The sequence below is a fragment of the Haliaeetus albicilla genome, chromosome 23 (genome assembly GCF_947461875.1).
Source record: "Haliaeetus albicilla chromosome 23, bHalAlb1.1, whole genome shotgun sequence".
In the NCBI taxonomy this organism is placed as follows: Eukaryota; Metazoa; Chordata; class Aves; order Accipitriformes; family Accipitridae; genus Haliaeetus; species Haliaeetus albicilla.
This window is the reverse complement of record NC_091505.1, coordinates 3,565,483-3,582,059: the sequence shown is the minus strand read 5'-3', so window position 1 is coordinate 3,582,059 and position 16,577 is coordinate 3,565,483. Positions and strand designations below refer to the sequence as shown.

The following is a 16,577-nucleotide window of genomic DNA, read 5'->3' as shown; positions in this document are numbered from 1 at the left end:
CACTGCTTAAGAGAGTGCTCACCTGCATGTCCTTAAAACAAGTGATTTTTTTTTTTTTTTTTTTAGCAATAACAGTTAAATTGAAAGTCAGAAGTTAATAAATTGATGTGTTCAGAGAAATAGTAGAGATGGTAAAGGTGAGTGGATTGAGCTTCTGATAAACATTCAGAAGTTCCTGCAACCTGTAAAACAGGGACAGAAAGCTTACTTCTTCTTGCTGTCAGAAGACCATTTTGAAAGTAATGGGGAGATGAAAAGGATGGAAGGCTGTATCCTCTAACTGGGTTAGGTTTTGAAGGGGGTAGTGTAGTTCAGCAGTTTGAAAACTGGTATGCAGTAGCAGACAAGGTATGATGACTCAGACATATCAGCTGGCAGATTTTAGAGGACTGATAGTGTCCTGGAGGGAAGCGGTGACAAACAGCTGAGAGTGGTAACTTCTGGTACAGGGGGGTCTGAAAGGGTGACTGCCCTTGGCCTCAGTCAGTGTGCTTGCAGCTAGAAAAAGGCACTTGTCTCGGGAAATTGTAGAAGCTTTGGGAGGAGAAAATGGGAAATAACAACATAAAAGGAGAGGGAATAACATGTAGATTATGAAGTGGTATAGCTTTTTAACAGAAGCATAGGATAAAGGCGTTGCCTTTTTATTGTAATGAGTACATATATGTAAGACTAACAGTTCCTGGTGTCTAAAACTGCCTAGTGAAAATTCCCAGGGTAATGTTTTTATAAATTAATTATGAATACTCATACAAAGAGATCAAGAAATGATCTGATCTTACATGGTTGTTTTTTGACAGAATTAATACAGGATATACAGTATATATGTACATGGCTGATTGAATAAAAGCTTTGCATAAGCACGTAGATCCGTCATATTCAATGGACCTGTTTGTTTCTAAGGTTGTAAGTGAAATTTTGCTATTATTTCTAGTGTTTTATATCCCCAAAGGTTACACTTTTGGTACTAAAATAAAGAATTCATTAATTTTACTTGTTCAGCTTCTGACAAAATAGAATCTTAACTTCATTTTTTGCTGTCTTCATGTCATAGCAGCATTACCACTCAGACTTTCTTGAATTTTTGTAAGTAATTTTAAACAGTAAAAACAGTTTCTAATAGGCTTTTTATTATTACTGTTAAAAGAGTCCTTAGTGCTTTTTGTCAGTAAGGCTGCACCTATTGTTTTACTCAGGGTTTAACAAAATTGTGTTTTTTTATTTAGTTTGATATTCTCTTGCAGAAACAAATGTTTAAATAATAACCGAGTTTCTTTTGTAGGTGTGTATTAATTGCGATTAAACATAATTTCTTTCAAGCTTGCTCAATTAGTGAGATACATAGGTAACTTCAAGTTTTACTTGTATTTTAACAGTGAAAGCAAGTTGAATACATTGGTGCAGAAGCTTCATGACTTCTTGGCTCACTCATCGGAAGAATCTGAGGACGCAAACTCTCCTCCAGCATTATCTAAAAACAAAACCATAGGTAAAAAGACATTTTATGTTTTTTTTTTTTAATGTATATATGATTCTAAAGTCAAATAACTTTGTATTTTTATTTCACTGTATTGCACTTCACTGGGGCAGTTTTGCAAAGTCCTAATGTGATTTAAGTGGTGATATCTTAATAAATATACAACAGACCTTTGATACAATATTTCTTTCAGTTCTGAATCTTTTCTAAATGTGAAAAGAAGCTAATCCTACTGGCAGTTTACCTTCCATGAAACATGAGATGGCAAACGTGTATTTGCTGTGCTAGGGGTTCCTTGTTCAGTTTTCCTGAATGTGTAAGTGCAGTATCTTGTTTTTTCCGCTGAAGTAAAGCTTTTGCAGTCCTTGTAGTTGTGGAAGAAGTTCTGGAGATTATGTTTCCATAATTATTTGAAAAAGATTTCTACATGTAATCTGGAAACATTTGGAAACAAAATAATACTTCTGAAAAACTTCGAGTCCTATGCTAGGTCAAATTTGGTATTAGAAATTTTTACTTACAAGTTAGAAATAGGTAACGAATTTGAAACACTTTGTTTTGATTACAGTCATAAAAAGTGAAATTACTTCATAACAGTACTGAATAAAATTTGTTTGCAAATTTAGGTTTCCTGGTTTGACTGGGACTGGGTACCAGTGCAAAACCTTTCAATCTATTGTTTAATGACCTAAAAGTTGTGCTGAAGTGATAAGAGTATAGGAGAACGAGAGTGTGTTGGCTGTGTTACGGAGTTTATTTTCAAACTCCTGTTGTCCTAAGTAATAAACTTATGCGGGTTTTCTGATGCGTAGTTACTATCTTTCAATGATTTGTCTTGAGATAGAGTCTGCTGCCATGTGGTGCTAACCTCCTTGTGTCAGCATCAAAATGAACCGTTAACATAGGAAAAAGAAATTATTCATGTGATACTTCAGCAGAATAGTAAACTAAACTGTGATGTTGATGCATTCAAAGTGAATTTTTGCTGAGGAGCATACTGGGAAAAAGAAATCTTTTCCCTTTATCTTGTGTAGTTAGAAGTAGAATTGGCTCCTTGCCTTAAAATACAGATTTACTTCGAAACAGAGGTACACTTAAATAATTAACAGCAGACATGTTTCAGTGTTGTTTTTGAGATCTCAGATTTTATTTCTAAAAAAGAACATACTAAAGTTGAAAAGTCAAGGATTAAATACTTAAATATTAGGAAATGCCAGAATTAACTGTGCAAATTTACTTCCGCTCCCAACTTTCTGTGCATAATGCTAGTGTCTCTAGCAACTATGTTTTGGTTTTGGGTGTGTGTTTTTGTTTTGGGTTTTTTTTTGGTTTTTTTTGTAATCCACAGGATGATAAGTCAGTGTACAAGTGATAGACATGATGGGGGCTAAATCATGTTTATATAGTAATGGAACTCATTTTGTTCCAGCATTTGGAGGATATGTGAACTGCTAGATAGAGCGTTGTGAGGAGGGAGGTGATGATGAAGATGGTTAAGTGTGGCTCGAGAGATGGAACATGTCCCTGCCATACACACAGGTCAATTAAAATACGAAGCGGTTGCTCGCTGAGCACTTCTATCTTGTGCACTGCTGTGGAGCTGAACTGTATCATAATGCTTATGTGCTAGAAATGATAAGTAAAGTGAAATTGCACCAGTAACTTTCATTCTGGCTATTCTTAATTTTTGAGTACTTGATCTTACAGCCTTAATAATGTTTCTTTATCCTCTCTGCATTCGAATTGGATGTCTCCCTCCTCTACATTGCGTGGGTGCCAGCAGGAGAATCACTGAGAGCGTAGGAGAGACTCAGTTCCTGCGCTTGTTTCCAGTGACCAGCCCCTGCCCTGGAGCAGCAGTCACAGGGGAAATCCTGCGCTCTCATAGCCCTGAAGTGGATGGAGCATGTGCAGTTGGGTCAGCACTAGGAGCTGTGCGGGGATGCAGCATGCTCGGTCATTCTATGGGGATGGCGCATGTACAGCCCAGTCACACGTAGAAACTGACAATGGAGCATGTTCAGTCGCTTTTGGGAGTAGCGCATGTGCAGTCTGGTTAGCAATCTGAATGCAGAATCTACAGAGATTGTAGCTGCCAGAATCAAGGAAATCTCTACTGAGCATGTGCAAACTGGTATTTTCTGTGGATTTAGCAAAATTGGTCAAGAGTAGAATGTGGGCAGCATCTAGTCTCCAGAAGAAATGTCCCTCTTCTTCCAAATTTCAGGTTCTTCCCTCAGAATAGGGGAATGCCTGTAATATTCCAGAGAAGAAATTTCAGGTACTTAAAAGGGCCAAAGACTTCGTCTGTTTCCATTTCTTATTCCCCCCTACCTTAGCTTCACACAGAAATGGCTGGATAATTTTGGCTGAAATTTACCCAAACAATTCAGCCTAGGTCAAATACCCAGCATTAAATTTTCTAATCAAAGTGATCTAATTTTTTTGAAGTGTAAAAGAAAATTGTTTATTTTACCCAAAACTGAAGTTTAAGGATTTATAAGTTGCAGTGCTAGCAGTCTTATGTTAAAATCAGAAATGGTCATGATACGTATCCTGTAATTATACTACCACTTTACTTGCATGTTTCTCAGTAGTGCATCTATTAAAATACTGCTATTACTAAGCCTTTTGAGCAACTTCATACAAGTATCATTGAATCACTGAGCTTGAAACTCTCCCTTCCATTACCTGGACTGGTGGATGGAACAGATAGTAATAGGTTGCATGTCTTTAGGTTTTATATTCCACAGTTCCCAAAATCGAGAAATGGGAATTCCGTATCATATCCTGTGTCAAACGGGATTTTCGTCAGGGGTTCCATGATCCCAGATTTAATATTGTGGTTTTAATGTCAAGATGTGTAAGAGAAAATACTACTTAGAATAACTTCTTAGAGATTAAAAAAATGCACAAACTGTATTATTTCTGCATATACAATTGCACTTTCATTTCTTCAATATTTCTTCATGAATGGGAAGGCAGTCTTTCAGCCTATCAGCAACTTAACTGAAAGTAATTTCTAAATTATTTCACTAAAATTTATGCCATTCAGTGGACTGTGTTTTGTGCAACAGTTTGTCTCTGAAAGTCACACAGTCATCTTTATTCACGCTGGTGAAATGTAAACAGTGCTACAACGTACAATGTGAAGAACTTCCAATATTTCTTGCATTTCAGCGGCTTCCTTTAATTTCTCTCCATAGGTAAAAGTAGAGAACCTAAAAGTAGTCCAGCTTCAATGGAGAACAACAGAGAAGAGGTAGGAGTAAAAACGCCTTTGAATTTTAGTTGCATAACTACTGTAGACTGGCTAGTATAGGAAATGCTCAGTTGACTTGTTACTTTTACAATAAATACTTGAAGAATATTGTCAGAACCATGCAGTAAATGTCATCATATCTGCTGAATAGAAACATTAGCTGTAAAATAATATGAAATTAATTAGAAATTAAATTCTAAATTTTGAATGATACTCGCTTTGATTTAGGCATATGCAAGCAATCCTGTTTCTCCTGCCCCCCCCCTTCTTTATTTCTAAATTATTGAAATAATACAGATTTACTTGGACAACTTCATTGTCTCTCTGATGCACAATAATTCCCGGGAAAAATGTCTTTAACACAGTTTAGAGAGTTAGGTTTTACTTACCTGAGGTATGCAGTTGCATTTTTGTGAAGAAATGCAAGCTGTTGTTAATTGATTCAGATTGAGTATATTGCAAAGTGAGTTTTTATTTTTAAAGAAATACTGTTAATATTCTTTTATCGTTATTCTTTTCTTTGGCTTTTGTGTAAACAGGCTCTTACTTATTTCAGTTTAAAAGAATTGGTCTCTACCTTGTATTTACACTTGCACCCTGTTACTCAGGTAACAGTAGGTACTTAGTTGTCCTTTTAGGCAAATACGCTTCCTTTTTTTAAAAAAGAAAAATGGTATACAGGGTCTTCATTAAACATAAGCAAATTTCTTCTCTATGGTGTATTATATACATTAAAGACATTTTTCATGTGATAGGTCTTACTAATACCTACTTTCCTGTTGGAAACATTCTGGTTGACAGTATGTTAATATGTAGTGAAAGCATAAGTGCCGGTGTCCTGCCTTAGTTTGCCTTTATTGCAGTAAATTCAGGTATTTATTTGATACTGGCCAAACCTAGTTAGGATATGCATGCACAAACCTCTGAAAAACCAGTTTTCCTGTAAAGACAGCCAGCCCTTTCTGGCATAAGAGCCAGATAACAAGTGTTTGCATTCTGCTGGCAATTCTTGGGTGCTTATTAGTGATAGCTCCCTAGTGTCAGCCTTCAAGAACCCTCTGTATGTCAGGAAAGAGGATGGTTTCTTCACATAGTGTGAAAAACATTCATAGACCTGCATAAGCTACTGCAGCACTAAGTGCTGTGAGGAATCCCGATGAATTGTAAAAAAGTGAAAATGCAGAGCAGTGTGGAGGCAGGGGGGAATTAGGCCATTCTTCCATGTGCTAATCATGCAAGTTAACATTGCAATGAAGATAACACAGAGCAGGAGGCCCCAGAACTGTTTGTGATTAAGACTGACAGTGATGATGAGCCATTCTCAGTCCTTTCTCCAGAAAGCTGAGAGAACTTCCAGCAGGTAGTGCAAGTTGAGAATTGCAAGGAGAGAATTTCCTCAATTTCATGAAGACTCAGTGCTTGAGATGTGTGCAGTGTTTCTCTCTGAATGTCTCAACTTATAACAGTGCCCTCTCTTAATTTCTTTAAAGATGTATGCGTAGGGAGGTTAGTGAGCATTAGTGACTTAGGTTAGAGTTTGGTGACACTTACTCACTTATTTTTAAATCTGTTTTTAAAAGAATAATGACTTCGTAGAGTCTTACTACTGCTCTGAAACTCCATAGATTTAGTTTAACTGAACTGGCATGACTACTGAAATTGTGCGTCACTTTTTGTTAATGCTTTTCCTGTCCCTTTTTTTTGTTTTGTGGGGGGTTTTTTTTGTTGTGTTTATTTTGTTTGTTTGGGGGATTTTTTTTGGTGTTTTTTTTTTTTTTTGTGGTTTGTTTTTTGGTGGGTTTTTTTTTGTAAGAGTGCTGGTGACTTCTGAGATGTGTTCTAGTTAATGTAAGAAACTGGTTTTGTTGACAGGTCGCTTGGTCACGAATGTGTTGACTTTTAAATTTTTTTCTTGTTTTTAGGGCAGTAGTTCTTCAGAAAGAACCAAATCCTTAGGATCATCACGTTCAAAAAGGTTGGTTTGGAAAATAAAAATAAATAACTTTTTGGCATGTGAAACTATAGAAGAGTCCATGCAGTATGCCAGATGCTTTTAGTATACACCGGTACAAATCCATAAAGTTAGCAGAGTGCTGGTAAAACAAATGCCTCATGGTGCACTTAAAATTCAAACCATCTTTCAGGGTCAAAGGTTAAGATCATAAAGCTTGATTTTTATTAACAAAGACAACCAGATTATCCTGTATCTTCAGGACAAAAGTGTTTATACAATTGTTCCTTCACTCTTGCTACTTCTACGTGCAGGATTCTTCCAAAAATGTAAATTGGGTCATATGGAAAAAAGGCTTTATGTACCTTACTGTTGGGAGATGGTGGAATCAAAACGTGCTATTAAGTTGTCCTGTGCAGAAACTGCTATTTGCTCTATCTCTGCTTAATCCTTTTTGATTTAAATAAGTATGGAGATAATTGCTTACCAACCAGTTTCAACCTACAGGAGACAAATTATTTGTGACCTATGTAACAGCAGACTTACTCTGGTAAAACTCCTCATCTTTTGCTCTCAGCTGATGCTCATTCAGGTTATGTCCTTCATGATTTTTTTTAAATCCTAGTATACTGTATAGATAGGTGAGCTCTTCTAAATGCACGATTTCAACAGCTGCCTTTTTTACTGCTCTTTAAAAGTGTGTATCTATTTTCACGTTCCTTTTTATCCAAGTTTGTTTATTTTATCATGTCTGCTGGAATTAAATAATATTCTTTATTCTCCCTTTTCTGTTTGTCTTGATTCCATATTTGCAAGTGTGGTTTTATATTTGGCTTTAATTTCTCCATTTTCTGAATCCAATGTCCTGCTGAACTCTTTCATCTATATAATTTTTACAGTTTGGGTTTTTTGCTTCCTGTCTATCACTAGGGGTATTTTCACTCATACTTTCATCGTACTGTGCCCGATACTGACAAAAACAGTATCCTGCAGTAGTTCATGTATAACCTTCAGACTACTGAAAATTATGCTCAACACTTTTTTTTTTCTTTTTTCTCCCTGCCCTGACATAGTAAATTCATTCATTTTAATGGATTCAATTCTAAATTAAGTTTGTGTGAAATTCTGGCAACTGGTCCTTTTATTCAACAGTCAGCTTTTTCATTTCTTTCTGCATTTCCTTTATTTCCTTGCAAGCATCTTTTCTGCCAAGCTGCTTTTTGTCATTTGCTAATATCTGTGTGTTCTCCTCGCGCTGCCTATTAAACTTGGAATGATGTATAAAATTTCTGAGCAGACATTCACTTGTGTTTCATTTAGGCTTTTTTTCCTAGAAGTGTGATGTTCCTGCATACCTTCTTAAAAACACATCAAACCTTGATTTTACAAAAAAAAAATACAGCAAGCCCGTGAAACAAAAATATTTTATATCTTTCTGTTTCACATAGGAGGGGAGAATTTCTGCTTCTAACAAGAAAATTAGCCTACAACTTATTTATTGTAATAACTCAGCATCCCACCTTGTAATGTCTTAAATGAATTTAAAAAGAACATAGGTTTCCCCAGTTAGTACGGTGTTTTGCTTGCAAAGCGCCAGGCTTATCTGTATTGCAATATGTAATATTTGTCATGGTATGGGGTTTTTTTCTGTCTATGCAGGAAACCTACAGTTGTAACAAAATATGTCGGATCAGATGATGAACAAATCTTAGATGAAACTGTGAATGAAGATATTTCAAATGAAAACTCAGAAAATGATGTTGATATGCAAAGCTTGCCTAAAGGTAGTTCATATCTTTCTTTGTTTCTGAGTTCAGCAAATTAGCCAAGATTACGATGCAGCATAAATAATTAACTAGAATGCACATGTATTAGTAAAATGCCTGTCTTAGGTTGTGTTGGCTTTTATATATAAACATACATGCTTGTGCACAAACACCCCCACACACCCCCACACCCTGTGCATGCGCATTTAAAAGAGGAAGCCAAGCACCTTTGGTTTTGAACCCAGCATACTTTAATCTGCGTACACCAGGTTGTGCTGGTGGCTTAATTTCAAATGTCTACTGACATCTGTATAAAACCAACATGAAACGGGAAATAATTTATATCTATTTTTTTGTAGAAGTCTCAAACTCTGTCACTTTCAAGTCTTATTTATTTTATCGTTCTGTCTTTGAGGTTATTAACAATTAGATCGACAAAAGCAAAACTAAATCTGGGGGGGGAGATGTCATTATTGGATCTATTTTTAAGCACCCTTTTAAAACAGTTAATACTATAAGCCTACATCCCGGTCTTCTTAACTATAGTGTGAGTTTGATTAATCTCTGCCATTTGTTACCGATGAAAGTTACAGGAAAAATTGGAGGGACCACTACTGTTTACGGCATGAGTAGCAGTATTTAAAGCAGTAACTTTTAAAAAAATACTTTTTCAGAATGTTAGATTATTTCCAGTGTCCTCAGAACAAAAGTATTAAAACTGAGCTTTTGAGTAGGAAAGATAGTTTTTCATTGTCTAAGTAAAAAGGTGAATTTCTGAATTTTGTTAAACATAAAACAGGTTTTATTCTATTGCCTTCTCATTACTTCATGCTGAAATAAATTAAAATGAGGGAAACTGGTTAGAAGGGGGAAAAGAGAGAGAAAAGAGTAGTTACTTTAAGGCTTTTGACAGATTTAAGTGACCTAACCAAAGTCCTTTATTTGTCGCATTGCACTGCAAATTCCTGTTTACACACACCCAGCAGTATGACAGTCCTGTTCTGCACGTACCACATCAGGGCACAGAGAGCAGAATTTACTCCTCATAGCCCATTCAGTCTTTGGCTTTTGTCCTACAACTGCAAAATGGACATATTTTGAAGTGTGTGATGGAGTGGGTTTTGGTTTTGGTTTTTTTTTCTGTGAACATCTGTGCATTCAAAACTTCACTGAGTTTTAGTCAACAGATTGCACTTATTTTTTAAGGTACTGTGTTGGCTTTTATTTAAACAGGACTTTTGCACTTCATTTGGATGTGTAATGGTTTCCAATTTCTAAATAAAATTATTCTAGGTACAGTGGTTGTACAGCCTGAGCCAGTGCTGAATGAAGACAAAGATGATTTTAAAGGGCCTGAATTTAGAAGCAGAAATACCGTTAAAATGAAACCTGAAGCTCCCAAAAAGCGTGGAGGTAAATACAATTTAAAACATTTATTAAAACGGGTTTAAATTGTTGCTTATGACCACATTTGGTACATCTGAAAATTGTTCATATTTCTAATAAATTATCCTAAAAATACCTCCACTCTTCTGGCTTTTTGTATATTAGGGATTCTAGCTGGCTGAAATTAGCCTCCATTGCTGCCCCTGCAATGCAGCAGTGAAAGCTAAGATTAGTTCTCATTAAACTTCCTATTTTCAGTAGATAGGATGCATCATTAGGTATTCCATATGGACCCTTCTTTGTATTCAGAACAGTTGCTTGGTTGCGATCAGGTGTTACAGGTACTCCTTTTTTTAAGGAATTATATTGGAACACCATTGATATAGGAACAATCACTGACTCACCAGGAAAGCGACAGTATTTGAGCAGGGACATGTATAGACATACTATCAATCAGTGAGCTAACAAGAAACCTAAACCCTCTAACAATTCAAAGACTTTTTTGTTTTGTTTTTAAATTGTGGGAAATTCCCTACCAGTGGGCCCTTCTAAGGATTATCTTTGAAAAGCTGCTGTGCCAGCTGGCTTTCCATAGCCATTGCTAAAACTGGGGAGAAGTTAGGTAGATTACAGTGATAACAAATTAATCTCTCTCATTTTTTTTCCAAAAAGTAAAGGAGAGGGAGGATTATGTATAAAGTAGCCAATAAGAAGGCAGGTATTTCCTTAATACTACTAGCAATATCTTAGTTCACACACCTACAGCAGTACCCAGGATATTCAGACGAACAGCTCTTGTACACACTATTCATTCTTTCCATTGTATCATGAGATACTTGCTCTCTTTTAAAGTCTTATTATAATTTAATAAGTGCTATTTCTCCATCTGTGGCTGAAGAGGAGTATAATGTGACTGTGTGGAAATGTGCTTGTGCATACATATGGGTTCATGCATGATTTTAATCGCATTTTGAGCATTGACGTTTTCTCTAAATTATTAATCTTTGAAAGTCAGTTCCATTCTATTCATGCAAGATGTCCTATTCAGCATATAGGAATGCTTTTTCCATTTGTGTTTATAACAGTTTCACAAGAGACCCAATAGAAATCTTAAGGGGCACAGTGTTAAAAAGATAGGACTCTTCTGCTTGAGCTTTGTGACCTCTGTCTGCACCCCCAGGACAATTCATACAACCTGCCCTTCCAGCTTTTTTTCTCCATCCATAGAGAATTTGCAGGCCTTCCTTTGTGTATCTGGACTTGTTACTCATGTACTGGTGCCTGACATAAGATAGTAGTTTTGGAAGGGACATCAAGAGTTTGTTTAAGCCATACCTTTATCCAGGGCAAGCTCAGCTATATCTGTGTCGCTACTGATAATCTTTGACTTGATTTTAAAGCTGTCCAGTACATGTGTTAAGCTCTTGTCAGCTTTCAGGGAAATAGAATTAGGTACTGCCTGCTCCTGTGTTGTCCCCATTTCCAGACCAGGAAAGGTAGCCAGGTGAGAGACATGACTGCAGCCTACCTCAAGAGCTGCTGGATTAGGAATGTATGAAAACAGTTTTATTTTGTGACATGCACAGAAGAGGTAGTGCAGATCCATTTATTCTGTACCTTCATGCAGCAGGTCTAGTTACATGAAATGGCACTTACCTTTCTCTTGCTACTAGAATGAGGTGCCTAGCCTGTGCACGTACAAAGTTATGTGTTACTGGTTTAAGCAGGTAAGCGCGTAGTTCCAACTACTTGAGATCCTGAATTCTACGCACAGTGCAAGTAAATAAATAGTAACATTAAAATAAAAAATGCCCATCCATCTTGTTCTTTGGGGAGTGCATCTTTGCATTTGTATTATATGTCCTGTTTATATTAGAAATATTAGTAGTAATAGAACTCTTGTCTTTCTAGCATCCAAATGCTCTTATCCAAGACTGTAAGGGGCATTGTGTCAGTCCATATTTTCAAGTTTTGCGTCTGCAGAATGGTTATGGGTGTATTTTTGCTAATAAACTCATAAGGAATGTTTTTTAAGCAAGTATTTTCTCAGTATTAATGAATTAGTATAATTTCTTTGGATCATCATCATTTGTAGTAGTAACATGGTTTACAAAGCTTTGCCTCATAAACTGTCCTTTTTTTTTTTTTTTTTTTTTTCTGGTGCCAACTTGCAGATTTTAGGAAGGATGCAGTAGTCCTTCCCCTTAAAGTTGTAGAGAAGGGGGAAGTGGCTTGGGCCTTGACAGTGAATAGCTTGTTCTCCCGCACTTGGCTGTTGCCCTTTGTGATTCTTACACCCATTTAAGGACTGTGATGTTTCACAAAGCCTGGGTAGGCTTCTATGCTGCTTGGTATAATAGAATGTGGTATTCTTTTCCAAGTAGTACGGTATGATGGATGTGTTTATTTGAGGTTTACCAGCAGCATTTGAAACAGGCATTTGAGCTGGTTTTGAGGTCGTAATAGGTGCTTTGCAAGTCCGCAAGCTCTGCAGTACATGCAATTGTGCATGCATTGAAGTTGAAAACAAGAAATCTTGTATTCAGGATTTCAGACCTGCTATTTTCACTGAATTGTAAGGGTGTATTAGTTGTTCTTACTGGCCTGTAAGCTATGTGAGACTGTGCTTCAATAGCAATTGGTAGTAGCTTGTATTGTGTCTTGAGAATGTTCATTTAAGTTTCTTAACATTATGGTGTTGGTGTTTGGTTCTAATTCTGTGGTAGTGATTAAAAAAAAAAGTGTACTCAGACTGTAACCGTTAAGTTAACCATTTGAGTTAATTTCCTTATACTACTTACTGAACGTGACAGCAAAGGACAAGTCACAGTTAAGTGATCCCATATCAAGCTTCTATCTGCTTGATTCCAAATCAAGTCTTTGCAAGTGTATGAACTGAGTATATGAGCTTTCAGAAATGATTTTCCTTTTTCTTGAAAGCATCACTGCTGTTGAAAACCAGACAGTCTCATACTATTAATTAGTTGGTTTAACAGCCTGGCATGTAGCAAGCCTCCCAACCCCAAGTTCACCACCTTTCAAAGTGAATGGGGGGATTGACATTAAAGAAGCGCTTTCTTGACCAAATGTAGATACAGCAGCAGGGTGGTACACAAACTGTGGGAGCAGTCAGCAAGATGGTGAGAATGTATGTATTATAGCAAAATTGTAGTTTAAAAAAAAAAAAACATCATCAAGAAGGGAACAAAAAGTGAGAAAAGATTTTTCAGGCACTATTATAAGGATTTCATGTGTCTTCTGTAATGGTTTCCTGTATTTTTCTTTGAGAAACTAAAACTGTATGTGAAAGGAATACCATAATACAAACATGCATTAAAATGGTATTTCATGAACAAAGATTAAATAAGGAAGCTTGTACAGGATATCAGGACTGCTTTGAAAGAGTTTCAGTGATGACTCTTATTTAGGTGTGTTCTCATGAGGTGACCAGTTAATGCAAACTAAATTTCTCAAAGGAAATAAACTGTATCTTGGCCCCAAGTAGAGTATAGAAATTAGAGGAAAATTCTTTCAGTCTTTAAATGGCGAGGGGTTAGAGAAGGATTTCTCTAATGCTGGGTGGTAAAGAAATAGAGGCATATGAAAAAGCTAACAGGCCAAAATATTGTAAGGAAATGAAACAGGTATATACAGATTTCTTAAAATATAAAAATGAAAACAATGTGTGGTTTATAATCCTCTCTGTAGAAGAAGGACTACATGGAATTGTAAGCTGTACAGCTTGTGGGCAACAGGTGAACCATTTTCAAAAGGATTCAATCTATAGACATCCTACACTGAAAGTTCTTATTTGTAAGGTATGTGGTAAACAGTTCTACAGTTTGTACTGTTTGGGGGGTTTTTTTGTTGTTTGAAATGTCACATTAGTTGATTTGGGTGGGATTTTTGTGGGAGTAGTTCTTGTTTGTTAGCCAGTAAACTTTTCAGTTGCTAACTGTTACAGTTAAGGAAACTAAAAGCAGAAAACAAAACCACAAATACAGCTTACAAATTTATATTCCTCTTTTTCTTATACCCCAGTAAAACTAATTGTGGTTTCTTTGTAATTTGTTTTTATAGTTTTACGGCTATAATTGTAGTGAATTTTTTATGTTGAATGATCTGTCTGAAATTTTTGCCTGCTCATAATGTATTATAAGAGTAGATTCAGTTCCGGATCTCCTGGTAGAGCGTTGTATGTAGAACAACGTCAGAATGAGAAGCAGAAAAGTAGCTTCAAAGCCATCTTGGTTTCATTTGTGTACAGCTCATGGACTGTTCTAATTTATGACAGCCTCTGCCATAAATGATGGTCTAGTCCGTAACCCAAACCTGGCATCTGGGTCTTCAGCTACATGGTTTCATGGTGGCTTCAGTTGGGCCCTAAGTTGCCTGCAATGGGAAGAGGTGGGGAACAGGGGAGGAAGGAAACATCCCTACCTCCTGTTGTGGAGACATCTCTTAATTTTCAAAGAGATACCTCTCTTGCATGATCTCTGTAGTTGTAGAGATTCTGTATTTATAAAGGTATCCCTAAAGATAGGTACAGATCTGTGTTACAATGCACATTTAACATTCCACTTCTCTTCCCTCCTTCTGCTTCTCCCCCAATTCCCAATTAATATTACACATTCAGCTGACATACTATCTCAGGCGTGTCCATCTAGTCTAATGTTCTGGCTCATTTCTTCTATTCATTTTGGCTTGTATCTTTTAGCAAATATGCTTTAGAAAAATCAGCTTACAAGATGACTGTTTTCAATCTTGATTGGAGTCCTAACTCTTGTTCCTAGACTTGAAAATCCTTAACACGTAGCTGTACATAACTTGCATGCATCACAAGAACATCTGGTTCATTTTTGAAACTTGTTTAGGGTGTTGGGTTCAATAGCAGCTCTTGACTGTGAGCTCTGCTAGATAATTATATCACGTGTTGTTTCCCATAAATTTTCTGTATCTTTACTTAATTGAACATGGCCTTATGTTAATATGAGAGAGAGGAATGGAAGTCCCTGATCTGCATACTCCGTGTATTCCATTACTTTCCATACCTAGTTCTTCCCTTATTTTTCTCCTGCTTAGGTAAACAGTCCCAGACTTGAGAAGCTGTTTCCTTTGACTATAAATGTTCTGTCAAGTGTCTAAACATCAGCTTTTACTGGTTGTTTTTTTGTTGTTGTTTGTTTGTTTGTTTAGTTTAATTGAAAAGTTGTATAGCTCTGTTCCAGATAAAGGGGCATCATCATTTTAAATTCATGTGCTGAAGCCTCTTCTGGATTTTGGATTCACTGGGTAAAAGGACAGAATTTAGCTAACAGCTTGTATTAATCCCTGTTCAAAGTATAGCTTCAAGTCTGGGAGAACCTTCTTTACTAGCAACTGGAAAAAAAACCCCCACACTTTCAAAATTTGGTTTAAAGAATTCAGCAACTGAAGCCACTGCTACTATGAGCTGAATTGTGTGTAATTTTTTTCTTACTATTACCAATTTTTCAATGAAAATGCTTAGTTTGTACCTGGAAATTGAAGCCTTGGATGTTAACATCAGGATAAACACTGAAGACCTTTCTATTTAAATAAGCCTTGTGGGATCAATTGCTAACATAAAGAGCATACAGCTGAAAATTGTAATTTATGTAGGATTAATTGTGTCAGAGAAGATGTGGTGTTGATTTACCTAGGAAATAGATGTAAAAAACTTAGAGTTTTGAAGAGAAACATTTAGTTGATGTTCTAAAATATGAAAATACATGGCCATCAAACAAAAGCTTATTTAATTTTCAAGTAAACATTGAGCCGTCTAAAGAAGTCATGGTTTGGGACCTGTTGTATCTATGGAAGATATTTCTTAGATTAACACAAATGTAAAAGGGTTAGAATGCTGAAGACCTTGCAGCTGCTGCTTTTAATGGGTTGCTTCTAATACATGCTGAAATCATATGAATTACTGAAGTCCAGTTGAGATTTAATAAAAAATTCCTTGTCCTATCTCTTTCTTTACAGACTTGTTACAAGTATTACATGAGCGATGACATTAGCCGTGATTCAGATGGAATGGATGAACAGTGTAGGTAAGTGTACAAAAACTGAAATAACACCCACAGCTCTTCTGTTTTGGTTTGGTTCTTTTTTTTTCTTGCAATAATGAAATTCCTGACAGATAAAGACCAGTACATAAGAGCTTAATCAACAGTTGTTTCTCAGCAAGAAATGCTCAACTCCAGGGTTTTTGTAAATATTTGATTGTTATTTTAATAATTAACAGGAAAACATTTTATAAAGAAATCCAGTAGCAAACACTTGTAAAACATCACATTTTTAACTAAATAAAATGCCACCTTACAAAGGCTTTGAAGGCGGGGATAGAATCTGACATTCTAAACCTTGTGAGCCACAGAAACTTACCTTTCCAGAAATATCTCCCACTTTTGAAATACTAAAGTACTTCTCTGTCCTTATGTCAAATATCTAAATACGTAATCCAGTCAAAATTGTGTGGTCTGTGATGCCTTTGAACTTACTTGTCAGCCACTTTTCAGGTCTTCATCAAAGAACATGCAATCTAGACATAGATCAAAAAATTTTTTTTCATACATGCCTACAGTAGTAATATACCATTTAAGGCTAGAAAGACTTAGACTAATTTGTTTTGCTGTAAAATAAAAGAAATCGCCTTTTTTTTTTTAAATTCTCAGAAGGAACATGGAAAATAAAATGTAATTATTTTTTTTCTCT

The 16,577-nt window shown here is 36.1% G+C and overlaps 1 protein-coding gene across 3 annotated transcripts in view; it reads left to right on the top strand.

Moving 5' to 3' along the window:
- Positions 1-16,577, top strand: part of ATRX (ATRX chromatin remodeler) — an 89,237-nt gene that overhangs the window by 10,812 nt on the left and 61,848 nt on the right. The window contains exons 2-8 of one of the 3 annotated variants that reach the window (XM_069810922.1): positions 1,377-1,489; positions 4,684-4,739; positions 6,662-6,714; positions 8,350-8,474; positions 9,750-9,869; positions 13,551-13,660; positions 15,846-15,913. In XM_069810922.1, the coding sequence (XP_069667023.1) occupies positions 1,377-1,489; positions 4,684-4,739; positions 6,662-6,714; positions 8,350-8,474; positions 9,750-9,869; positions 13,551-13,660; positions 15,846-15,913 (645 nt within the window). Of the gene's footprint in view, positions 1-1,376; positions 1,490-3,268; positions 3,396-4,683; positions 4,740-6,661; positions 6,715-8,349; positions 8,475-9,749; positions 9,870-13,550; positions 13,661-15,845; positions 15,914-16,577 lie in introns of those variants that run through there. The other 2 variants (XM_069810923.1, XM_069810924.1) reach the window with 2 other exon arrangements.